This window comes from Morus notabilis, unplaced genomic scaffold (assembly GCF_000414095.1).
Source record: "Morus notabilis unplaced genomic scaffold, ASM41409v2 Scaffold1056, whole genome shotgun sequence".
Taxonomy (NCBI): Eukaryota; Viridiplantae; Streptophyta; class Magnoliopsida; order Rosales; family Moraceae; genus Morus; species Morus notabilis.
Window position 1 is genome coordinate 50,701 of NW_010368045.1, and position 26,782 is coordinate 77,482.

General features: G+C 36.2%; 2 protein-coding genes across 2 annotated transcripts; one reads left to right on the forward strand and one right to left on the reverse strand.

Annotated features, from left to right (window-relative positions):
- The first annotated feature begins 3,968 nt into the window (after positions 1–3,968).
- LOC112094627 lies at positions 3,969–4,436 on the forward strand. Its single transcript, XM_024176070.1, has one exon. It carries the CDS (start codon positions 3,969–3,971, stop codon positions 4,434–4,436), a length of 468 nt encoding a protein of 155 aa, XP_024031838.1.
- A 12,925-nt stretch (positions 4,437–17,361) lies between these two features.
- On the reverse strand, positions 17,362–24,094 carry LOC21389545 (probable metal-nicotianamine transporter YSL7). Its single transcript, XM_010114117.2, has 6 exons — positions 23,410–24,094; positions 19,854–20,008; positions 19,569–19,666; positions 19,234–19,368; positions 18,843–19,032; positions 17,362–18,732 (listed from the first exon to the last, which is right to left on the reverse strand). Exons 1-6 carry the CDS (start codon positions 23,810–23,812, stop codon positions 17,635–17,637), a joined length of 2,079 nt encoding a protein of 692 aa, XP_010112419.1. The 5' UTR covers positions 23,813–24,094; the 3' UTR covers positions 17,362–17,634.
- Positions 24,095–26,782: the final 2,688 nt, after the last annotated feature.

Sequence of the window (26,782 nt, forward strand, 5' to 3'; positions counted from 1 at the left end):
TCATGTTAAGATTGTAATATTGTCTACTTCCTAATGGAGACGGCTTGTCTTGGTTGTCGAAGGTGGGACCATGGGTACGAACATTGATATAGTTCATAATGGTGGAATCTATATTGTATCAGACCAAAGTTGAATTGTCTTAATTAATAATTTTGTTTGAATAAAACAGTTCACTTTTGACTAATTATATGTTATCATCTTAATTCTGAGATGAATAATAAACACGTATACTTGACTTGTACCTTTTGATGTACCAAATGGAGACATCCTGACATTATGTAAAGGTATGCTTACTGGTAAGTAGCAGGTATGACTTCTGTATGCGTAGATTTATTATTCATAGATAGGAAATCCATAACACTTATTAAAAGAGTTAATTATATCCTCTTATGGCATTATCCGAGGATTGAAAAATATGAGCGCTCAACCATTAGACTACTTTGTGTTATCTAATGATTTACTATTTCTATTGGTACAAATAATGATTTTTTTTTATAGACTGATAATAGAACATAAGATAAATATAATCAGAAAGGTAAAACGGAACTTGACTTCAAGTCGATTATGAATATCCTATGAGGATGATACACAATATAATAAAGTCATGGACATGAGCTAATTAGAGCTTTATAAATATATTGTATTGATCGAGAGTGCAGTTCTAGGCTTTTAATGGAGTAGCACTAGAACTTATAATCATGTGATGAACTTGTGAGTTAACAAGTGTTATCATGATTATAGGAGCTTAATCAATACATGTCCATCAGGTCTTGCTGCTAGCTCATATATTTTCCTGATACGATACAACGTATTTCCTATATATTGGTAACTTATGTTGTTTCTGCAATTGGTTATAAATCGGATGAAATTAATTCATGAGGGGTTTATTTGTTGAATTAATTATTTAAATTAATTCAAACTAAATTGGTTGAACTCATAAAATGTTTAAATTAATTTAAGAATTATTTATCGGTTGAATTAATTGTGTAAATTAATTCAAGATAAATTAGTTGAATTAATGTTTTTATTTTTATTTGATATGAGAACATAAATATATAATTATTTTAATCAGATAATTTCTACATTAGATTATTTGAATTACAACTGGAGTTATATATACAATTCTCAGGTTTGAATAAAGGAACAACATCGAGCTCGAAAACGGGTTCTGGTTAACTGGTGGGTTTACGTAGTATAGACACAGTCCATCGTCTGGTTAATCGGATGGTCTATGTGGCACTGACTAGTTGCAATTTTGGATCCGGGAACTTAACAAAATTGTGAAACAATTATAACCTACCTCTATAAATCCATTACGTCATAGAGTCAATTAGATTACTAAAGAGACTCTTTGGGGGCTATTGGTAAGGGTTCCTAAGAGAAAAAATTGTTCAAACATCAAGAACGCATAAACTATATTGCTATTCCACTAAAAGCCTAGAGTTGATGACTCTCGATTCATATAGTACATTTAGAAAACTCCGAATAGCTCTTGTCCATGGCTCATTATATGTAATACCCTGAAGAATTAATTGAGATTAATAAAGGTACTTGAGATTATTAGTGTGCCTAATCGGATTTAAATTAATTGAGTTTTGATTAATAAATATTTCTGACGTGTAATTTAAATAGTTTCAAGGTATTTAAATATTCTCAGTATTTACATGTTTACCCAGAAGTGTGTATGGACACATTTCTGGACAGTTATTTTAAATTTAGTGACACTTGTCTTTTATTTCTTTTCCTTTTTCCTTTTTCATTTTTCTTTTCCTTCCTTCCCGTGCATTCACTCTCTCGCTCTCTCTCTCTCTCTCTCTCTCTCTCTCTCTCTCATTTTTGTCCCAAATCAAACGGATCTTGAACCAAAGGAGAGTTTCAAAGCGTTTTCAACGTCAAGAGAAGGATTCGAGGTAAGATTACTGAAAGGACCTCTCTTGAATCTCAAGTTTTCGAATTTTAAAAACTTATTTTTGGTTCGAAACGAATCTTTAATGATTTTGAGTAAAACCTTGGTAGAAATTGGAGATCTTGGGTTCTTTGGACTTGTTTTAGGACCTAGAACCTGGATCTAGTGGTTTTCCTTTGAAATATTTCAATTTGGGACTGAGATTGTAATTTTTTAGACTCGTTTCCGTGAGCTTCTCTCGCGCAACTGATGCCACCGGTCGACCTGTCTGGTCGACTGGATCACATGGTAACCGGTCGACCGATGTTGTCGACTGGATTGCATTGGCCTAACCGGTCGACCTGTCCGGTCGACCGGATTGCACACCACCGGTCGACCGGTGGTGATGCACTGTTCTGTTACCGGTTGACCGGTTGACACGGGGTTTGACCCTGTTTGACCTAAAATTGCTGTTCTGACCCCTGTATTTGGGGAGAACCCAAATTAGCTTCATTTGGGGACTTGAGATGAATGGATTAGCATCTTTAATCCTTGTTTTGAGATTGAAAATTCTTGGAATGATAATTTGAAACATGAAAATGGATTAGGGCACACTAATAGGAAATCTTGGTTGGAAATTGAGATTGGATTGCTTTAGGAATGAGAATTAATCCTAAAGTGTTGTCTTGCATCAGTGATCGCTGAGGATTCAGACTGAAGGGGCTTGAGGAAGCGGAAGCCGGAAAAGACAACGCTAGTCCTAGGTTTGATTGTGCGAGGTAGGATTTCTATCCCTTTTTCTTGTGAGTCTGATTTTTAAAAATGATTTTGGCCTTGGAAATGTTTTAAAAGAAAGGGGTTCCTTTGCGAAAGAAAAACTCTTTGAAAACCATGACTTGTGTAGTTTATGGAATCTATGGCTTGTCATGTCCATAAAATCCATAGCTTGTCCAGTCATGGAACCTCATGGCTTGCCCAGTCATGGGACCCGCGGCTTGAGTAGTTCGTGGGGTCATAATAACGAATAGTGCATCGTCGGGAGCAGAACCCGAAACACGGTCCGGGTAGGCGAGGCACTTGGTTAGGTAAGTCATTTGTACTAATTACTTGCTGAAGCCTGTAATACGGTTATTTTCAGTTATATTTCCTTTGAGAAAAAGGATGTGAGGTTCCGGCTATCTATTGGAACTGAATGTCTATTTATTCATTTACCCATTTATTTATTTACTCACACATTTATATATTCATTTACTTTTAAGTCATTTCAAATTATATCCTACTGGGTCTTTCGCTCACATTTTATCTTTTAAACGTGTTAAACCCCTCCAAGAAGATTCTAGGAGCGGTGCAAAGTAGCTGGATATTTGTTACGGAGCAGTTGAGTTGTGCTGCTGTTGGAATCAAGTGAGGATTGTGGTCATCCTTTAGAATAAAATGTAAGGAATTGAGAATTCTGTAAACTCTTGAAATATTTAGATTAACTAGACTATGGTTGATGTCTGTTGTAATGATTATTTACATGTGCATGTATGTACGATACTGTATGTCCTGTGGGTGGAGCCCTGTGTGTCGTCAGAGGCTCGAGATTCTGTAATTTATTTATATCTTAATACAGTTAAGTGGGGCTCGTCTGGGAATCTGCTCTATTAACCCCTAATCGAGCTCCACGTCACCCACCCCGTTTTGGGGGCGTGACAGAGTGGTATCAGAGCCCTAGGTTAAGAAACCCCAGGATTGTACATACATGTGTGACATCTGTAATCCACTGAACGGTCTAGTTTTATTTGAGTTAAAGGAAATGGCACCTCGCCGTAGACCAGCTAAGGAACCGATACAACAGAATCATGGATTTCTGGATGCTATGTATGGTGCCTTTCAAGGCATGGCCACTAGAGCTCAAAACGAGCGGTCGGTTGAGGATAGGAAGCAATATTACTTTCGGGAATTTAGGCGTGTGCCTATCCCCTCGTTTAATAGTAAGGGATGACCCAAGGAAGCAGAGTTCTGGTTAGACTACATAGGCAAGCAGTTGAGTACTATAGGAGTCCCAGATGAATACTGGGTGAAATTTACGGTATACAAGATGAAGGGCTTAGCAAATACTTGGTGGAAACAGGTCAAGAGAAGAATAGATGTTACAGGACTGACCTGGGAGCAATTTGAGACACTGTTCAATAAGCAGTACTTCCCTCAGAGTTATAGGGATGAAAAAGCGTTGGAATTCATGTCTTTACTGCAAGGTGACATGTCTGTAAGGGAGTATGAGGCCAAGTTTAATGACCTATCTCGGTTTGCGCCATCTTTGGTGGAATTTGAACACCTGAGATGTCTTAAGTTTGAGAAGGGCCTCAAGAACTCTGTGAGGAGATCATTGGTAGCTTTGAGAATTCAGAATTTTCGGGATTTGGTGTCTGCTGCTACTAGGGTGGAGCAGGATAACATGGCCTATCACCAAAGTAAAGAACTAGTTGGGCGAGTTTCAGCTTCTAGCGGACCATCTGCTTCCGGCGGGCCACAGCGGAGTGGTAGAAGGAACCGCAATCAGGGATAGCCTGGTGGGGGAGTGATTAACGGTGGCAGTAGTTCGCCAGGAAGTGACAGAAGTGCTTCATATGGGCCCAAGTGTCACCATTGTGGGCAGGTGGATCATATTAGGAGGAATTGTCCTAATCGGCCGCCGGCTTAACAAGCTCAAAGTGACGCTCCGTACAGTCAGGAGGGGCCACCACAGTATATGCCACCATATCAGCCACCGCAGATGCCATATCCCCCTGTGCCAACTTATCAACCACCTCAGTATACACAATTTTGGCCTCAAGCGCCGAGACCGGTACAACCACCTCCGCCGCAATAGTATAGGCCAGCGACCTAACGGCCTAATGTTGGTGATAGAGGGAAAGGGAAAGTGCAGGGGCAAGCTTATACCCTGGCAGGAGGCAGTTCGGGAGGTCAGACCAGTAACGCAGTGATTGAGGGTATGATTCTAATATCTCATGTCATACACTCTTTTGTATCAAGTTCTTTTGTTCGGACTTTGAAACTGAAGTCTGAGAATTTAGAAGTCCCGATGACTTTGAACTCCCCACTGGGATGTGTGGAGGTGTTGAGTGTGTGTAGATCGTGTGAAGTCACGATTGGGAGTGAGCGAATGAGAGCTGACTTAATTATCCTTCCGATGAGTCTGTTTGACGTGGTCCTTGGAATGGATTGGTTGTCAGAATATGGTGCAATTGTTGATTGTTACCATAGGAGAGTGACTTTGATGACTAAGTCTGGAACAGTGATTTCTCATCAGGTAGATATGAATCCAGTCCTGGGAGAACGACTGTTGAAGTACAGTGTTGGGGGACAGAGGAATCTAGCCTGTTTTTCTTCCCTTCTTGTTTTGGAAGGTGAACCTGAGGTAATTGGAAATAGTGCGGGAATTCCTGTAGTGGATGAGTTCACAGATGTGTTTCCTGAGGATTTACCTGGTTTACCGCCAGATCGGGAGATTGAATTCGGCATTGATTTGGTTCCGGCAACAGCACCTATTTCCATTCCCCCGTATCGGATGGCGCCTGTGGAGATGAAAGAATTGAGAAAGCAGCTTGAAGAGCTAGCAGAGAAGGGATATATCCGGAATAGTACTTCACCTTGGGGTGCACCGGTGCTATTTGTGAAAAAGCACGATGGATCTCTTCGGTTATGCATTGACTACCGTCAATTGAATAGGGTAACTGTGAAGAACAAATACCCACTGTCGATGATCGATGAATTATTCGATCAGTTGGGTGGATCACAATTTTACTCTAAGATTGACTTGAGATCGGGGTACTACCAATTAAAAATTAAGGAGGAAGACATTCCGAAGACTACTTTTAGAACTCGGTATGGGCACTTCGAGTTTCTTGTAATGCCTTTTGGGCTGACGAATGTCCCGGCGGCATTCATGGACTTGATGAATCGTGTTTTTCGGCTGTATTTGGATCGCTTCGTAATTGTCTTCATTGACGACATACTGGTTTACTCGAAGACTTGGGAAGAACATAAGCATCACTTGAGAATTATTCTTCAAACTCTTCGTGAACACCAGTTGTATGCTAAGAAGGAGAAATGTGACTTCTGGCTGACAGAAGTGAAGTTCCTTAGGCATGTAATTTCAGGACAAGGAATCTCTGTCGATCCTTCTAAGATCGAGACTGTGCTACAGTGGGAAAGGCCGAAGAATGTAGCGGAGATTTGCAGTTTTCTCGAACTTGCAGGGTACTATCGGCGTTTTGTGAAAGACTTCTCGAGTATTGCTGCACTGATGACTCGGTTGACCAAGAAAGAAGTCAGATTCCAGTGGGACGCCGAATGTGAAAATGCTTTTCAGGAATTGAATGTCAGATTGACAAGTGCACCAGTCTTGACTATTCCTGATAGTGAAGAACCATATGAGGTGTATTCTGATGCCTCGGGGAGTGGGCTTGGCTGTGTCTTAATGCAAGGGGGACGTGTGGTAGCATACGCATCTCGCCAATTAAGATCACATGAACGGAATTACCTCACTCATGATTTGGAGCTGGCAGCGATAATGTTTGCTCTGAAGATATGGAGATGTTATCTCTATGGAGCAAAGTTTCATATATTTTCTAACCAAAAAAGTCTGAAGTACTTATTTACTCAGAAAGACTTGAATCTCAGGCAAAGGAGATGGGTGGAGTATATGGAAGATTACGACTTCACTCTACAATATCATCATGAAAAAGCTAATGTGGTGGCTGATGCCCTTAGTAGGAAGACGACGGGGACTCTGGCGTCATTAACTTTAGAAGATTGAAAAATGACTGAAGTGGTGAGTGAGTATAATCTTCAGTTCTACAAAGATTATAACCAGGCTATGATGTATAATCTGGGCTCTACACCGGATATTGTGCAACGGATTAAGCAGAATCAATTGCAGGATCCACACCTATAAGGAATCTGGATTCGAATCCAGAATGGAGAGTAACTCGAGGATTAGAGAATCCGAAAGGATGGAGCCTTGTATTTCCGCAATCACCTTGCTGTTCCTAAGGCGGATGAGGTAAAGAAGACGATTCTGTGGGAGGCTCACAAATCGAAGTTTGCTATACATCCGGGAAGTACAAAGATGTACCAGGACCTGAAAAGATAGTACTGGTGGAAAGACATGAAAAGAGACGTTCGTGAGTATGTCTCGGAATGTGTAACTTGCCTCCGGATTAAAGCTGAGCATTAGAAGCCAGTGGGAGAGTTGCAACCTCTTCTTGTCCCTGGATGGAAATGGGAGCACATCACTATGGATTTTCTGATGGGGCTACTGAGAACCGAGCTGAAGCACGATGTCATCTGGGTGGTGGTGGACAGGTTGACGAAGTCCGCGCACTTCATACCGTTCCGTGCGACGTATTCTCAAAAAATTCTGTTAGAATTGTACCTGGAGCACATCATGAGACTACACAGAGTGCCACTGTCTATCACGTCAGATCGTGACACGCGTTTTAATGCAAGGTATTAGAGGAGTTTCCAGGAAGCCATGGGAACAGACTTGAACTTCAGCATAGCATTTCATCCTTAGACTGATGGGCAATCTAAAAGAGTAATTCAGATTCTGGAGGATATGCTTCGTGCTTATATTCTGGAATTTGGTGAAAACTGGAAGAAATACCTGCATCTTGCTGAGTTTGCGTACAACAACAGCTATCAGGCCAGTATCGGTATGGCACCGTTTGAGGCTCTCTATGATCGTCCTTGTAGGTCACATGTTTGTTGGTTGGAACCAGAGGATCGACTGAGTACTGGGCCGGAGGTCATTCAAGAGAACAATGAAAAGATAGCCGTGATTCGGAACGACTGTTGACAGCTCAAAGTCGTCAGAAAAGCTATGCTGATAGAAGGCGTAGGCCTTTGGAATTTCAGGATGGCGACTTTGTTTTGCTGAGGGTTTCCCTACGCAAGGGAGTTGTTCGGTTTAGTGTGAAAGGGAAACTTGCACCAAGATATGTGGGACCATTTCTGATCGTGCAACGAGTCGGAGTGGTGGCTTATTGGTTGGCTTTACTGCCTGAATTATCTCATGTGCATGACGTGTTTCATGTCTCCATGCTTTGAAAATGTCAACCTGAGCCGGAAGTTATAGTGCAGTGGTTTGACGTCCCGATACAATATGACGCGTCATACGATGAGGCACCAGTTCAGATTCTTGACCGAAAAATAAAGAGTCTGCGTCATCGTGAGATCCCATTAGTGAAAGTATTATGGCAGCACCATGGAGCTTGAAATGACGATGCAGGAGCAGTATCCGCATCTATTTACACTTTGAGGTAAGCCTTAATTTCGGGAATGAATTGCCTAAGGAGGGTGGAGCTGTAACACCCTGAAGAATTAATTGAGATTAATAAAGGTAATTGAGATTATTAGTGTGCCTAATCGGATTTAAATTAATTGAGTTTTGATTAATAAATGTTTCTGACGCGTAATTTAAATAGTTCCAAGGTATTTAAATATTCTTAGTATTTACATGTTTACCCAGAAGTGTGTATGGGCACATTTCTGGACAGTTATTTTAAATTTAGTGACACCTATCTTTTATTTCTTTTCTTTTTCTATTCTTTTCCTTTTTCCTTTTTCTTTTTCTTTTCCTTCCTTCTCGTGCATTCACACACTCTCTCTCTTCACTCCCACGCTCTCTCTTTCTTTCTTTCTCTCTCTCTCTCTCTCTCCCTCTCTCATTTTTCTCCCAAATCAAACAGATCTTGAACCAAAGGAGAGTTTTAAAGCTTTTTCAACGTCAAGAGAAGGATTCGAGGTAAGATTACTGAAAGGACCTTTCTTAAATCTCAAGTTTTCAAATTTTAAAAACTTATTTTTGGTTCGAAACGAATCTTTAATGATTTTGAGTAAAACCTTGGTAGAAATTGGAGATCTTGGGTTCTTTGGACTTGTTTTAGGACCTAGAACCCGGATCTAGTGGTTTTCCATTAAAATATTTTGATTTGGGACTGAGATTGCAGGTTTTTGGACTGGTTTCTGCGAGCTTCTCTCGCGCAACTGGTGTCACCGGTCGACCTGTCTGGTCGACCGGATCACATGGTAACCGGTCGACCGGTGTGGTCGACCGGATTGTATTGGCCTGACCGGTCGACCGGATTGCACACCACCGGTCGACCAATGGTGATGCACTGTTCTGTCACCGGTCGACCGATTGACACGGGGCACGACATTGTTTGGCCTGAAATTGTTGTTCTAACCCCTGTATTCGGGGAGAACCCAAATTAGCTTCATTTGGGGACTTGAGATGAATGGATTAGCATCTTTAATCCTTGTTTTGAGATTAAAAATCCTTGGAATGATAATTTGAAACATGAAAATGGATTAAGGCACACTCATAGGAAATCTTGGTTGGAAATTGAGATTGGATTGCTTTAGGAATGAGAATTAATCGTAAAGTGTTGTCTTGCATCAGTGATCGCTAAAGATTCAGACTGAAGGGGCTTGAGGAAGCAGAAGCCGGAAAAGGCAACGCTAGTCCCATGTTTGATAGTGTGAGGTAGGATTTCTATCTCTTGTGAGCTTGATTTTCAAAAATGATTTTGGCCTTGGAAATGTTTTAAAAGAAAGGGGTTGGTTTGCGAAAGAAAAACTCTTTGAAAACCGTTGCTTGTGTAGTTTATGGAATCCATGGCTTGTCCTGTCCATGGAATCCATAGCTTGTCCAGTCATGGAACCTCATGGCTTGCCCAGTCATGGGCCCCGCGGCTTGAGTAGTTCGTGGGGTCATAATAACGATTTCAACAAGTTAATGAATGATTTCTTAAACTAAGAGATGTTGTGAACTGGTAAGAGAGTCTATTGCTGTAAGCCTAGATAGGATGCGGATAGTGCATCCTCGGGGGCAGAACCCGAAACTCGGTCCGGGTAGGCGAGACACTTGGTTAGGTAAGTCATTTGTACTAATTACTTGCTGAAGCCTGTAATACAGTTATTTTCAGTTATATTTCCTTTGAGAAAAAGGATGTGAGGTTCCGACTGTCTATTGGAATTAAATGTCTATTTATTCATTTACCCATTTATTTATTTACTCGCACATTTATATATTCATTTACTTTTAAGTCATTTCAAATTATATCCTACTAGGCCTTTCGCTCACGTTTTATGTTTTAAATGTGTTAAACCCCTCCCAGGAGATTCTAAGAGCGGTGCACAGTGGCTGGATATTTGCTACGGTGCAGCTGAGTTGTGCTGCTGTTGGAATCAAGTGAGGATTGTGGTCATCCTCTAGAATAAAATGTAAGGAATTGAGAATTCTGTAAACTCTTGAAATATTTAGATTAACTAGATTGTGGTTGATGTCTGTTGTAATGATTATTTATATGTGCATATATGTACGATACTGTATGTCCTGTGGGTGGAGCCCTGTGTGTCGTCAGAGACTCGGGATTCTGTAATTTATTTCTATTTTAATGCAGTTAAGTGGGGCTCATCTGGGAATCTGCTCTATTAACCCCTAATCGAGCTCCACGTCACCCACCATGTTTTGGGGGCGTGGCATTATATTAGTGTGTCATCACCATGGGATATCCAGGATCGACTTAAGGATAAGTTCTGTTTTACCTTCCCAATTATATTTATCTTACGCACACAAGAGTCATATACAAGTCAAGCATACGGGTTTATTATTCATCTCAGAATTAAGATGACCACATATAATTTGTTAAAAGTGAATTCTTTAATTCAAACTGAATTCTTAATTAAAACAATTCAACTTTGGTACGACCCAATATTGATTCCACCACTAGGAACTATATCAATATCTCTACCCATGGAGTCCTACCTCTGACGACCAAGACAAGCCATCTCCGTTAGAAAGTAGACAACATAACAATCTTAACATGAATAAAGCGTCCAACTTTATTCCCTCGATTGCGGATCATATTATTTAAACTATCATCTTTAGATTCTTGTCTTCTGCATGTTCTTCTCATTACATGTAGGATCTAAAGACTTAGAATGACAGTTTCAGACTTCCAGTTTACTTATCATACATTCAACTAATATGAACTTAATGACAATACAAAGATCTATGAAATAAATAAATCTTTATTAGTAGTCAAAATGTCTCAAAATACATTGTTACATTTATTCCTAACGGCATAAACGCTAACAGAGTCCTTCCATCATTGGTACACTAGGAAAACATTATTAGGAGCATTAACATCCGACTTTGAATGTTATAGTTTTTACCCTTAAGAATAAATGTAACAATGCCTTTATGACATTTTGATATTACTAAAGTTTATTTATTTCATATATCTATGTATGGTCATCTTTATGTTCATAGTTATTGAACATGTGATAAATGTTGGATTTTGAAACTATTTTAGGTGTGGGAGCATGTCTGAACAAAAATTTTCTTAAAACTTTTGTGAACACTATAGAATACATTAATTTATAAAGAATAAATTAATCTAACTAATTTAGAACAGGAATTAGACGTCACAACCGATTAGGATGATAACTTAATTTCTTTGACCATGAAAAATTCTAGTGCTAAGGTTCCTCATATCACCAAGAGACTTACTTGTCAATTCCTTAATTATATTAAGAACGTGTGTATGAGCACACCTGAATACAGAGAAAATAGTTAACACTCACTTATGAAACTTCCACGAACATCAACACATGTACGACGTGGAGCTGGGATTGGAGAAACTTTTCTCCCTTTTTCCCTCTATAAAACCGGCCACACTAGCAATAGGAGTGCAAAAATTGTGTTTTCCAATTTACTGCAAACTCCTATTTATAGAGTCCTTGGAGAGCTCTTTTCTTTAGCTTAAAGATAAAGCAATCTAAAGATAGAGATTAATCTTAAATCCTATTTAAAATAGATAAATTTCCAGTTGATATTTTTGGAACAATTTTCTCACTCTTATTCTCACAGGGTCGGCCATCACAGGGATAAACCCCCTTGGTTGTCATTTTTTTAGCAGATAGGGGAAGGAGAAAATTTCTCCTTATCCAATAGTCTAATTTTAACTCAAATTCAAATTCCAAATAAAGTCTAACTCCAATTTAATTCGAATTCTAATTGGATAATTTGTCCAACAAGTAAACCGAATAACTTGGAGAGCAAGCAACTGAATTCCAGAGAGATTCTCCCTATCTTGGGCGTGTGGCACTATGTGCTCCCACCACATGTGCGTTCCAAAATTCAAACATTATTTAATGAATAATTAATTCTTAAATAATATTTTTCATGTGATATTAATTTAGAATTCCATAATTCTAAATTTCTGTTTTACCCTCAGTGTCTTGTAGAATTATAAGGACGATGCAGAGACTCATGGACCTTTAATATCAAGCTCCAATAAAATTAATAATTAATCAAACTCTTTAATTAATTAATTAATCTTATTAATTCTAAAGTTATTCCACTATAAACTTAGAATTGCACTCTTGATATTATAGACATCTATGAAACATCTATGAAACATCCATTTGACATAGTAACTTCATATAGATCAATCATCCATAAATAATTCATAATTAGAGCTAGTTAAAATCTGTTAACCAATCTAATTACATCTTTCTCATTGAGTCCCATTGATTCTCTAATGAATTATATGATAAAATAAATTTATGAATACGAGCTCGTTACATATTAAAGTACTAAATAAAGACTCAAACGCATTATTCATCTGCTTCTTTCTTAAAAAGGAATGGATTCTATCTCGTAATATAAACATTCTCGGCTACATATTCCATCATGCCTCTAAGATACAATGGATATAATTTAATTATATCGAAACCTATATCGAGTAAGTCAAAAGACACGAATCCATAAATATGAGTCGATTAATAACTCAGGATTAAGATCATTCTATATATGACCATCTGTAGACTCAATTAGAAGTTCTATATTTAACGGATTATCAGAAATTCATATTGTGTCTTATTCCAGTCCTACGTAATCTCATTATGTAAAATACACTTATACGATATCTCTCCATATCAACGATGCGGATAAGCTCGTTCTATTCTTAATAGGAATGACGTGTATTAATAATGTTTTACTTAAAGATTCTAAACTTTAATTAAATTCATTACGAACTTATTGCGATCATCATCCTTAAATATTATCCTCTAGTATACAACATTTATATAACATATTTAAGGTCACATAAATAATCGAAAAATTTTCAATGATATTCAAAAAGTATATAACAATACATGCACATAAATAATGAAATTTTTACTTTATTAATAAATAATAAAATCTAAAATTACATCTCATCCTTTAAGGACATCATTCCCAATAATATGTAAATTGGAAGTCTGAAACTATCATTCTAAGTCTTTAGATTATGCATGTAATGTGAAGAACACACATAAGACATGAATCAAAAGAAGATAGTCTCTGTTGAGAATGGTGTCCTAAAAGCATGAAATGTAATATGATATTTATTATTTATTTAATAAAAGAGTTTATTCATTATTTTATGTGCATATATTATTGAATATTTTATGAATATCAGTGAAAATTCTATGATTATTTATGTGACCTTAAATATTGTATATAAGTGTTATATGCGATAGGATAATATTTAAGGATAATAATCAAAACGACATTCATAATGAATTTAACTAAAATTCAAAATCTTTAGTTAAAACATTACTAATACATGTCATTCTCATTTAGAATGGAATGGTGATATCCACACTGTTAATATGACGAGATATTGAATGAGTTTAACATATAATGAGATTATGTGGAACATGGACACAGACACAATATGAATTTTTGATAATTTTCGTTAAGTATAGAAATTTTAATTGAGTCTACTGACGGTCATATATAAAATGATCTTAATCTTGATTTTTTTAGCAGACTCCTATTTATGTTTTTGTGTCTTTTGATTTACTCGTTACGGATTCTGAGATCCTGAATCCTATTCCTTGTATGTTGGAGACATGATGAAGTGAGTAGCCGAGAATGTTATTATACGAGATAGAATCTATTCCTTCTTGAGAAAGAAGTAGATAAATAATTCTCTTGAGGGTTGATTCGGTACTTGGACCAATATGTGCGCTCTGATTCATGAATTTGTTTTATGAATCACTGTCCATTAGAGAATCAATAGTACTCAAGGATAAAGATGTAATTAGAGAGGTTAAAGGATTTCACCTAGCTCTAATTATGAATTATTTATGGAGGATTGATCTATATGCAATGACTATATCAAATGGACACTTTATAGTTTAGAAGTAATTTATGTCTATAATTACGAGAGTGCAATTCTAAGTTTATAGTGGAGTAACTATTGAAATTAATAGAATTAATTAATTAAAGAGTTTAATTAATTATTATTTTTATTGGAGCTCGGAATTATAGGTGCATAAGTTTCCGCGCCGTCCTTATAATTCCATAAGACAATAAGGGCAAAATGAGAATTTTAGAATTATGGAATTCTAAAATAAAATGCTTAAGGATAATGAATTGAGAATTAATTATAAATTAAATAATGTGATTATTTAAGTTTAAGTTTAAATTTAAATTTTGAAACACACATGTGAAGGTGTTCACATGGTATGAATGCATAACACAGTGTGAATCTCTTTGGGATTCAAATTGCTTGCCCTCCATAGTTATCCAATTAACTTATTTGATAAGTTGTCCAATTTGAAATTCAAATTGATTTAAGTTTGACTTAAATTAGAATTTGAATTTAAGTTAAAATTAGACTCTAGGATAAAATTTTGCCCTATTCTTTATCTGCAAAATTGCGCCTACCACAAGGAGGAATTCCCCTGTGGTGGCCGGCCATATAGGATAAGGGAGAGAGTGGATTTTGTTTCAAAATAACATTTGAAGTGAGAGATAATTAACAAGTTTTATCTTAGAGATAAAGATTAGACTCGTTCTGGGAGTCTGACTACTACTCTATAAAGTAAGAGATTGTAGAAAATTGTGAGACACAATTTTTGCTCTCTCCTAGCATTAGTGGCCGGTTTCTATAGAGTGTGGGAAGAAAAAATTTTCTCCAAAAATTTCACGCCGTGCATGTGTTAGTGTTCATGGAAACCTTGAGTGTTTATTCGCTAATCCCGTTTTGTTTCAGGTGTACCCACACACGCGTCTTTGTAGATTCAAGGAATTGATGAGAAAGATTTATGTGTTCTAAACTAGCTTGGAGCAAGGAACGTTCTAGGTCAAAGAATTCAAGATATCATCCTAATTGGTCGCTAGGTAAATAAATTAATTTGATTAATTTATTCGTGTATAAATTAATATAATTTATAGAGTATATCAAAGTTTTATGAAAATTTTTGTTATACACGATCCGCTAATCACACGCTTCCACATCCGAAATCATGTCAGAAACCAACAGTCTAAATATATGATCCACAATCGAGGTAATAAACTTGGGGGTTTTATTCATGTTAATATTTTTATAACATCTACTTCCTAACGGAGACGACTTGTCTTAGTCGTTGGAGTGTGCCTCTATGGATAGAGACATTGATATTGTTCTTAGTGGTGGAACCTATATTGAATTAGACAAAAGTTGAATTGTTTTAATTAATAATTCCGTTTGAATAAAACAATTCAATTTGAAAAATTATATATGGTCATCTTAATATTGAGAGGAATAATAAACCCGTATACTTGACTTGTATATTTTGATGTACCAAACGGTTATATTATGTAAAGGTACTCATACTAGTATGTTGGAGATATCACTCTTGTATGTGTAGATTTATTATTAATAAATAAGAAATCCATAGCTCCTATAAAGTGTTAATTATATCCTTGTATGACATTATCCATGGATTGCAAAATATGAGCACTTAGCCATTAGACTACTTTGTGTTGATGCATGTCCTTAAAGGGTTTTACATCATTATACTTTTGTGACATCAATTATGAGTATGATGTGGTGATTCTTCTTTTAAGTATTTAAATAATATATTTATGTGACATGATCATAATTGCATGTTTACCTAAATAAGAGGCCGAGGTAATAAAGACGAGTTAAGTGCGTACCACTCCACGAGGGAATAAAATTGATAATTAACTTGGCATTGGGTGTTATCGGACTAAATATTTAGGTCGCTTCCCCAGTACGCCATTGGTCGCACGCACTTGGTACGTGCATAAGGCCCAAAATCATAATCTGAATTATCATAATTGAGCATAAAAAGTCATGCATCTCTCTATGATGTTTGTGTGAAAAATGTTTTGTGATTGTACTTTCTGAACTTTAACTCACTAAGTTGCTCAAACTATAGGTATAACGGGTTAAATCCCGCATCTCAGATGTTTCAATGGATTGGCTAGCTGATGCAGGGGGATGGGGGCAAGGCTATTAAAAACCCCCACACGATATTTCCGCACTATGATTTATATTAAGTTTTGAAAACTTATAGTTTAAGTTATTTACTCAGGTTGTAAATGTCTCATTTAGAAATATGTATATGTTTTTAAAAGTTATTTCCGTAGGAAAATTAGAAAGTAACTTATTAATCAGGTAACTTCAAGCTTACTACTTATAATATTTATTTTCAAAATGATTAAAACTGTGAACTTTGTTAAATAACTGTCGACTTGTAAAATATTGATGTAATTGTTTTGGATTTACAAATACATGAAATTAACTTTTCAAGTTTTTGTCACTCGGCTAATTAAGTCACATATAAATAATAGTCTAGTTAGTACACTTTTATATTGTAAAAAAAAAAGTATGTTCTAACTTGATGTCTTCAGAAAATCCCTTTTTCCTAGTCAAGTCGAAGTCTAAGTTATTTCCCTAATAAGAAGTTTCTAAAGTTAAGATGAAAGAATATATGTTTTAAAAAAGTTCACTGAAATTTTAGTAATCAGGAATATGTTTATACTCAGGTAAAGCTTAAAGATGAGTTAAGTATGTCTAAGTAAGCTTAGTAGCGATCTGAAAAGTCGAATCGTTATACTATCGATTGTTGATTATATAATTTAGACTATCATCTTTAGATTCATGCCTTCCACATATTCTTCACATTATCTACACGATCTAAAGACTTATAGTGACAGTCTCCGACTTCCAATTTACTTATCTTACATGCAACTAATGTAAGTGTAAAGAGGACAGTGCTTGATATGTGAAAAAAAAAATTAAATCTTTAGTGATATTCAAAATCCTTAAATAACATTGTTACATTTATTATTAAATGGTATAAACACTATTACGAGGATTGTTCGTTGTCATAGAATTTAACTTGGTAACCTAATCGCTTCAACCAAATAATAAATAATTTGATCTGTAAATTAATATAATCTATAAAGTATGCTTCAAAACTTCTATGATTAACTTCTATTATACATGATCTGTACCAATACTCTATTTTATCTAAAATTGTTTTAAAAACCATCTTCTGCCACCACTTACAGCGGTTTTCGAGCCGGTAACTCAGTGGTTACCGGTCGGTGAGTCGATGCAATGTTGTGAGAACTAAAACGTAATTACTCAAATAAAAGTAGTGTGTATATATACGTACACATATACACACACACACACATATATATATATATTAAAAAGGAACACAGAAGAACAAGCCTTTTGTCTACCACGCATATAAACAAACATGAGACAAATTTCTTAACCATAATCTTTAGGCGCTGCCTAGTTCCGAACAATAAAAACTTAAATTCCTTTGCCGCACGCAAAAGGGCTTGTAGAGAGGGGGAGAGGGCAAAGAAGTTGAGGGGTGTTTGTCTAAACATGCATTTATGATCCTAAGAAAGTGTCGACTCTGTCATTAGTCGCCCTTGATAGAAACTTCATGCAAATTGGCGGCTTAACCCCTGCAAGTGCAAGTATTGAAGCAGGCAAAGTCCATATCCCATCGCCACAAATCAAACCGGAAGCAACCGCAGGCACAAAAGCATCTGCCTTAGCCTTGTTTACTTTTGTCCACACGAACAAGATCAAGCTTCCAACACACATATCAATAGCAAAGTAGGATCCTATGTAGAAAGGTATTGCCATCGCCATTGGAATTGGAATGAATCTTGCCCATTTCTTGTTTATGCAATCCTTAACCAGGTTAATCAGAAAGGCTGCACCAAAGAATATGTAACAAAGAGTGAGGCAATAACGCGGCAAAGAAGAGAACCCTTCTACTCCAAGTATGGCCATGTTTCGGTAAACAACAGCATATGGAGCGGGATATTGACTTTCGGGCTGCCCGAGGTCAGTAAAGGCCTTGTAAAAGAGCCAGAAGACAGAAGGAGATATAATGCAGCCCATCGCGGTCCCAATAACTTGGCTCACAAACATGGAACGTGGTGAAGCCAACGTTAGGTAGCCGGTCTTGAAATCTTGAGTGAGGTCAGAGGCTGTTGAGACTATATTCATCATGACTCCGCACGCAGCTAGGCCAGCAAGAACCCCACCGTGCGAGGAACCAGCCCATGCTCCAATTGTAAAGATAGCAAGCTTTCCATAGGTAGAAGCCAGGGACCAATCCGTAAGCCCGCATCCATATGCATTGCAGAAAGCCAAGGTAGGAGCAAAGATGTAAATCACCAATATGTAGTACCATTTGAGTTGGTGGAATATATGTGGAAGAGTAGCAATGGATATTGCAGCTACCACAACGTAGCCTGCAACAGCAAACCATGTAGGAATCTGGTCTTTCAGAAACAATTCTGTCCGCCGTTGGTCATCAAAAGAAAGCTCTGGTTTTGTAGGCGCGGAATTGTCTGCAACTGGGAGAACGTCTCTTTCGCGAACCTGGCTATACATACCAGAAAGCGTTATACCTAGCACCTTGATGAAGTTGTATAATCCGTCACCCAGGATCATAGCAATTGCAATGAATACCTATTAGAAGGTTTTGCAATAAGTTATTTATAAAAAAGCAAAATACATAATGAAAGCTTTAAAAATTATGGGGTTGCATATGTAGTCCATTATTTCGGTGGAAATTTTACTTTGTACCCTTGAAGGCCATGCATACTGCTTGAGCTAAGGCTTGCAGAAAACCAATCACCCTTTTGATTCTCTATGAGAGGCCACATGACACCCCAAGAAAGGATTCCTCCAAGCAGCACCGATATGTTCACAATGTAAGGGCAAATCATACCAACTCCAACATATGTGGCAGAGAAATCAAAGTAAAACCTGCGCATTAACACATGGTCCAAACAGAGCGAATGGAATGTAAATGAACAATTAAAACCTGCATATCGTTTACAATGTTTAACTCTTTAATAATTAATGCATCAGAATGCATAATAAAAATGAAAATGAAAACACAGCTATAGAAATTCTCTCCTAAAAGTAACGTTCTAAAACACGGAAATCAGTCGACGAAATAAGTACTTGTGCTTAAATGCTTTGAGCCCCAGTGAAGGGAAGCTTCCAAACCCGCAATCATCTCCCGCAGTATAAAACCATTGAAAGAAACCCCACAGGAAACTGAAGGAGAAGAACTTTCCCAACACTCTTACTTGTTTCCTGCAAATGCAGAACAGAAAAATGAACAGTTAGCAAGCTCTATAAGAATCAAAATATTGTACTGTTTTAAATAAGGCAGATCCATTTACATGCAAAAGAAAAACTGAACTACGACTTTTTTTATTGAACCTTCTTTATCTGCAAGGAACATTCATAAAATTGCTCTGTTCTGGAAGGAATAAATGATTATAGTCACTTACTTTGCTAGCTTGGCTCCTTCAGGAGTGTGAAAGCTGTTGATAAGATGAGCAGTTGCAGTTCCACTTGGATAGGTCAATTTGAAGTCAATGATCATGATCTAAAGCCAACAGAAACAACATATGTTAGAATAATACTAATAAACATCAATTGTGTTCAACACCGGAAGAGCGAGACCCATGGCAAACGGATCCACAGGTGGAGCACACTCTAGAATAGTTGTGGAGCTCAGTGCCAATGGTGTCCCAAAGCACTTTTGGGGCAGTAAAGTGGTTAGCAAAGTTTACCTTCCGGAGAGGCACCACCGAGAAGAGACCAAGAAAGCTAACAACAAAAAGAAAGCCAATTATCCATGCCAATGATGGATTCTTGAAATCACTGGTGTCTGAAGAGTCCTTTGCAATGCGTTTACTCATTCCAAAGAGGTAACTACCAAATCCTCCTGATTTGATCAATGAAAACAAATTTTAGCACAGCAATAACTCTATGACTAATCATTTTTGTGTGCTGGTTTGGAATAATAGTCTTTTGAAATTACTGAAAGTGGATAAATCCATTTCTGCAACATCCATGCTTCAACCAATGTAATCTGATCTTACGAAGAGTAATTAATATTAAACTACGTGTGTGTGTGTGTGTGTGTCACAAAAATTTTGGTAAGGGCCTGAAAGAAACTGAAATTTTGACATTTTAGTGTCCATCACAAGAAGACAGGTAATTCATCTTTGATCAAGAGAAACTGCCATTTAATTCAAATTAACGAATAATAAGTTTTGAGCAAATTTGAAATTTTCGGTGGTGATTGACCTGACACCAAATTCAATTACTCAAATGAGAAAACTAATTATTTTGGAAGGGAAACTAAAATAAAAATTACTAAAATTAAACTAAATAGACTAAAATAAAATAAAATAAATCTAAAATGAAAAGTATTCATTAAAATTTAAAATAAAGTCAAATAATATAAAATAAGTTAAAATCTAAAAAACTAGCCACTTTAAATGTACAAAAATAGTGAAATAATTCTATTTTTAATAGAGTTATCAGTTATCATGCCAAAGGAACACTGAAAATTCATTACATGGCCTAGTCCTTACATATAGATTCAGAGAGTGAAGATTTTTTTTTTTCGCCTCCTAAATAATGTTGATAGAACAGCTAACTACCCGCTTCCATTACTCTACCTATTTCATTCAAGTATCTATTGTGTGGACGTTGGTGAAGAATCTAATAATAGGGTATACATACATACATAAATACATAAATCTATGTATGTTTGTGTGTGTCATGTGTTGTTCTATTTATTACACAGAATTCAAGCAAGCCTGGAAAGCTATTTTCAATAAAAGTTAAAACTGCTCGTCAACTAATAATTTTATATTTGTTTATTTTCTAAGTGTAAAAGGTGCTTGGAAAGTTAATTTGTGCATCTGTCAACTTCGGTTTCACCTAAAATGTGGGGCATATGTGCTTAACTCACATGCTTCATCCCTTGAAACAGCTGCCAAAACAGAAATTTCTGGTACATCTTTAATAAACCAATTAAGAGAAAATGATAATCTTGCTTTACAATAATGTTCTAGAATATATTCATAAGCTCAAAAAAAAAAAAAAAAAAAAAAAAAAAAAAAAAAAAAAAAATGAAAAAATAAAAGAGGGGAAGAGGATAAGTGATGAGCATGCAATAATAAATTGTCTCGAAGTCAACACCAGTCCCAATCATGCTAAAGCGATCAACATAAAACTTTTATTGCGTGCCCACTACAACTATGGCCCTAGCGCCCAAGTAATAATAACATTTGATGGCTTCTATATTATCTCTGAATTTGATAAGCTCAAGCTGTTTCTTTTTTTTTCTTTTTTTTTTTTTTTTTTGATAAAGCTCATGCTGTTTGTTCACGTTACTTTTGGCTTGTAATTAGTTAGCTTATTTATATATAAAAAAGGATATTATTTTATATATAATCATGAAAAGATACGTTAATGATGGTACACAACTTTTAACGACGGAATTTCATCAAATTTTTTAAATAGTTTATTTTATTTAATATGATAAGATTTTTATTTGATTCCTATAAGATATTCACCAAAGAATTTTCAGCTTCTGGTCTAAAAAATTCCATAACATTCTATTGTAATATTATTTAGTAGAATTTTGTATACGTGTTAGAAAATTTAAATTAAAAAGTGAATTTATATAAAAAAAATATTATTATAAAAAATTAAATTTAAATTTATGAGAGAGTAAATGATGTAATAAAAAAAGATAAAAAATGTTTTGAATGTGTGACTCTATAAGAACGGTAGTCAACGATAACCAACATACATGATAAATAAATATCTAAATCTATGGCTCGTAAACCATTATTTTATTGTTATGCTGAATTTTAATTGTTTCCGGACATATAACAAACAAACATGAAACCCAAAATCTAAAGGCCATAGGAATTGAAAAAATCAAAGAAGTGAGAACCATCGACAATATAAATAACAAATTTTGATTCACGAAAAGTTTCTGTAGTCCATCCAACCATAAAGAGGATGAGAAATGAAAACGAAAAAGAAAATAAAGGGGGAAAAAAAAAAGAATTCCATTCATACAAAAGACGAGCAATGGTATTTTTACGAAGAATATTAATGATTCTACAACGAAATCATGCTTTTTAGTCACAATTCATAAAAATCCAGAAAAGATTCTTCAATTTAATCGCTTCAAAACATAATAAAAACAGTTGTTGATACAAAATCAAGAAACCACAGCGGTGAATCGTCATAATAAAAATAATACTCAGAACCAATATGTTGATTTCAAAAGAACTTCACAACACGTTCCAATTAGGGCTGTTCATAAACCCGAACAACCCGCCAACCCAACCCACCCCGCTCCAATCCAAGCCGAAAAAAGCAACCTGCATCATTATTTTTAAATTTGCGGCTTATTATACCTCTGGCCCGAAGTGTTTGGGGCGGATTGCGGGTTGGGCCCATAACAACCCGCAATCCCCAACCCAACCCGCACAACATCCCCCCAAGCTTTCGGCCCAAGCCGAACTGCCTAAGTTCTACCCTAGGCTCGCTAACATTAGGGTTCACAATCTTATTCTCGGTCTTCCCTCCCGTGAACCCCCTCTTCTTGCCTCTTCCTTTTCAGTTTTCCCTCTTCTTCCCCTCCCATGAACCCCCTCATAACTCTCTCCTCATTGCTCAGTCCTCTCGGCCGCCGTCTTGCCCACTTTCTCCGGCGCTCTCTCGCCGGACTGATAAGGATGGTTGTTATTTCTATTTAATGATGAAGTTTGAATATTATATTGAACTTTAAGTCTTTGATTTTTTGAATGTTGAAACCGACCACCCAACCCACCCCGCACCGCCCCAACCCAACCCGAACATTGTTGGGTTGTGAAATTTTTCTAACATCGTTGGGGCCAAATATGTGCAACCCGCACCCTTTGGGGCGGGGAAAAAAAAGTCCTACCTCGCACCAACCTAACCCATGAACAGCCCTAGCTCCAACGGAAAAAAAAAAAAAGAAAAAAAAAAGAGAGAGAACAAAGAGGAGAGTTCACAGATACAACAATTGAGAATAATAAAACCAAAAAAAAAAATCAATTATTTCCAATCCATAATCTTTTCATTAATAAAACAAAAAAAAAAGTCACTTATTTCCAATCCATAATATTTTCATTCACCAGTTAATAGATCCATAAACAACAGAACATATAAAAGCATTGAAATCCAAACAAATTAAAAAAAAAAAAAAAAAAGGAAAGAAAAGAGAGAGAGACAGAGAGAGGAGAAAAATACAAATAATAATAATAATAATAATAATAATTGAATAATTACCACTGAAAGCAATGCCAGAGGAAGCGACGACACACGTCTGAATGACGGTGTTCTCCTGCCTGGTGAATGGCTGTTTTAGAATTCCAGACTTCTCCAGAAATTTCGTCCAAACCTTGACGAAGAAGAACCCCAAAAGCCCGGCGGAGACGTTGAGGGAAGGGATAATCCCAGTTGTGAGATTGAGCTTCATGACTATGAAGGTGAAGAGAATGCTCAGAACAAAGCTCACCACAAACGCCCGCACAGTTAGCTGATTCCGCCATGACGGAACCTCTTGGCTCGCAAAGATCCTCTCCACCGACAGAGATTCACCTTCTTCCCTCTTCATCTTCTGGTTCGGATCGTCGTCGATGTTGTTTTCCCGGTCATTTCCATTGTTGTTGGCGTCGTTTCGATCACCCATAATTTTCTCGAAAAATTTAGTAGGAAGATGAATGAATGGGAGATTTGGGAATCCCCCGGGAATGGAATCTTGGGGATGTGAATCTTCTTCGGGAGTTTGGTTATGATTTTATGGCAGAAATAAGACAACTGGTTTGGAAAATTGGTGTGCTTTTCATTATATATGTATGATGTACGATGTAAGATCTGTTACGTGGTACCAATGGAATCTTTGTGGAAAGCAAAATAAAAATTAAAGAAAAAAGGTGAAAATGCTCTTTTTATCATTGAAAAAAAAAACACTTTTTTTTTTAACAATTTAAAAATGCTTTTGGGTAGCACCGGGCACCACAACTAATATGGAATAAGTTGTACATATGGAACCCACCAAACATTGTTTTAAAATAAAATCTGTGACGGTTTACGGATAAACAATAGGCTTTAAAACACACATATATATATATATATTGAAAATTTTGGATGATCATTTTAAAATCATACTAAACGAAAAATAATACAAATTCAATAAAATTGGATATTAATGATTTAGAACTACGCATTATAGAGAGAAATATGTATGATTTAAATTAGCAAAAAATAAAAATAATATAGGTGGCCTTCTTCTTTAACCTACCAAAAAAGTATTTTTATTATTTTTTTCTTATCTGTTGTTTTTGCTACGAAAGGGGAAGATTTCAAGGCGACAGGCGAGGCTTAAGAAGGGTAAATTCCAAATTGGGGTATGTCCTTGCTGTCAGGTAAGCTCATGGGTGTATTTTCGCATTCAATCGTCAACGTGATCACATCGACATCGCTTGAGCGTTACATTTTCTATGAGCGTAAATGGTGGGGTCTTGTTTGGTAAGTGAGATTTTTTTCTGACTCTGTAAAGTGGGAAAACAATCCAAAAGCTAGAATTCTATTCGTGCTGCCGAATACGAGGAAGGAAAAGCCATAACAAGTTGACTCGAGATTAATTGTGTAATTCAATCACCTTCCGCCCATGGTATCTAGGGGTTATTTTTTTGTATTTTTTAGTTAGGGTAATTTGAATAATGATCTTTAGTTGAGTCTGAGTTATAATTTGAGTTGAAGTTATAACTTGAGTTTGTATTTGGATGTTTACATTTGAGTTATGATTTAAATTGAGAATCTTTTTAAGTTTGTGTTTGGGTGAGTCAAAACTTAAATTTATATTTAGATAGTATTTTAATAAAAACTCAATAGTAATGAAAAATTTTAATAAGGTATATGGGTGAAGTTTTATTCATCTTTTCGTTGTGAATACATAGAAAAAAAAATCATCTCAATCAGAATAAAATAAAAAAGTTATGACATTTTTAAGAATAAAAAAGATATTGTTCATTAACTTGAGTTCGATTTTATGAACTCGAGTTGAAAGATAAACTTGAACTCGAATTTAGCCCCAAACTCGAGTTTAAACTCGAGTTCAAACTCAAATTTTACAAAAGAATATGAACTTGAATAAAATTATAACTCGAGTTTAAACTTTTTTTAAATTTTGTTGCAAAAAAACAATCCCTAATTTCTCGTTTCACACTTTGTGAGTTGTGATATTTTGGTCGGAACAAAATTAAGGGGAGGGAGAAGTGAGTGGATTTGGAGAAGAATATTGACGCCAATAATTGTTTGGGAATTAGAATAGGAGCTTTTAAACTCGTCAGAAAAACCCCAAATCACTTTTTTCTTTTTTTGACGAAACTCTAATTTTATTATTTGGAGAGAGTAAATGAGTAGATTCATACCAAGCATAATAAGAAAAAATATATTCTTATTTCTTTTTATTTAAGGGAGCTTTTGAAAAAAAAATAATAATTAATTAATTAAGAAATGACATATTTAAAAGAAATATTTCAACACAAATAAATTCAGGAAAAAAGTATTTCGAAAAAAAACATGTTGTAAAAAAGTTAAAGTTAAAATGCTTAGCAATACAGAGTATTTGAGAAAAAAAAAAGCAAAAATAAAAAGAAAGGAGTAAAATTTAAAAAGAAAAAAGAAAAAAAAAAGAGGTTAAATAAAAATTAAGAAAAAATATAAAAGAAAAAAAATAAAGGAGGAGGAGAGAAGGAATTGTCATATGGCAACGTCAGAGAAAATGATCTTTGACTGTTTTTATTATGTATAGATATATAGATATAGATTTTTTTTCTTTTTTATTTTTATTTTATTGCTCAGATGTATAGATGTAGATATAGGGCCCGTTCACTTCATGTATCCCACTCGAATAAGTCCAACTCGAGTTGAATTTTGGGTTGAGTTTTGCATTCATCAAACAAAACTCGAGTGTAAAACTCGAGTAATAACTCTGATTTCAGAATTTGACATACCGGTTGTTTTCCCATTACTGCAGTATGCTTCTACAGTGTTTCCATGTGCTTGAACAGTGCAGATTCTTCTGCTTTCTTCTCATTGCTGCCTCGTTCCTGCCTCCCCAGTGCAGATTTCTCTCTGCTTTCTGCCCGCTGGACCCTCGTTCCTGCCTTCCTCCTCTAATTTCACTCTGAACAAAGTGATTTCCTGCAGATTTTGGAGTGAAAAACGATTCTCTCCAGGTGGGGTCGATTGCTCGAATCGGTTGCTTTTTGTGTCGATCCGCATCGAAAAAAGGTAACCTCTCCCCTATTTCCACCATTTTTGCTTCGATTCCTTATTGCATGCCCAACCCTAGAAGTGTTCCCCGCCCCTGTCCTTGAATCTTCATCACGGATACCATTCATCCGCCTCGAGGCAACCGGCAAACTCCGTTGGCCATTTTATTGCGTCGATGTAGAGCCAAACGGCCCCATCTCGCATCCACTGGTTATCTTCCTTTGTGACGTTACCGTCGGTGGTTCCGGTGTCAATCCGTCGTATGAAGTGCCTCACGATCGCGTTTGGGGGTTGTGATAAACGATAAGCCTTTGTCCTCAACTGGTTCCAACCGGGTATGATCTTTCATTTATACTAAGCTCTATATACCATTATTGTC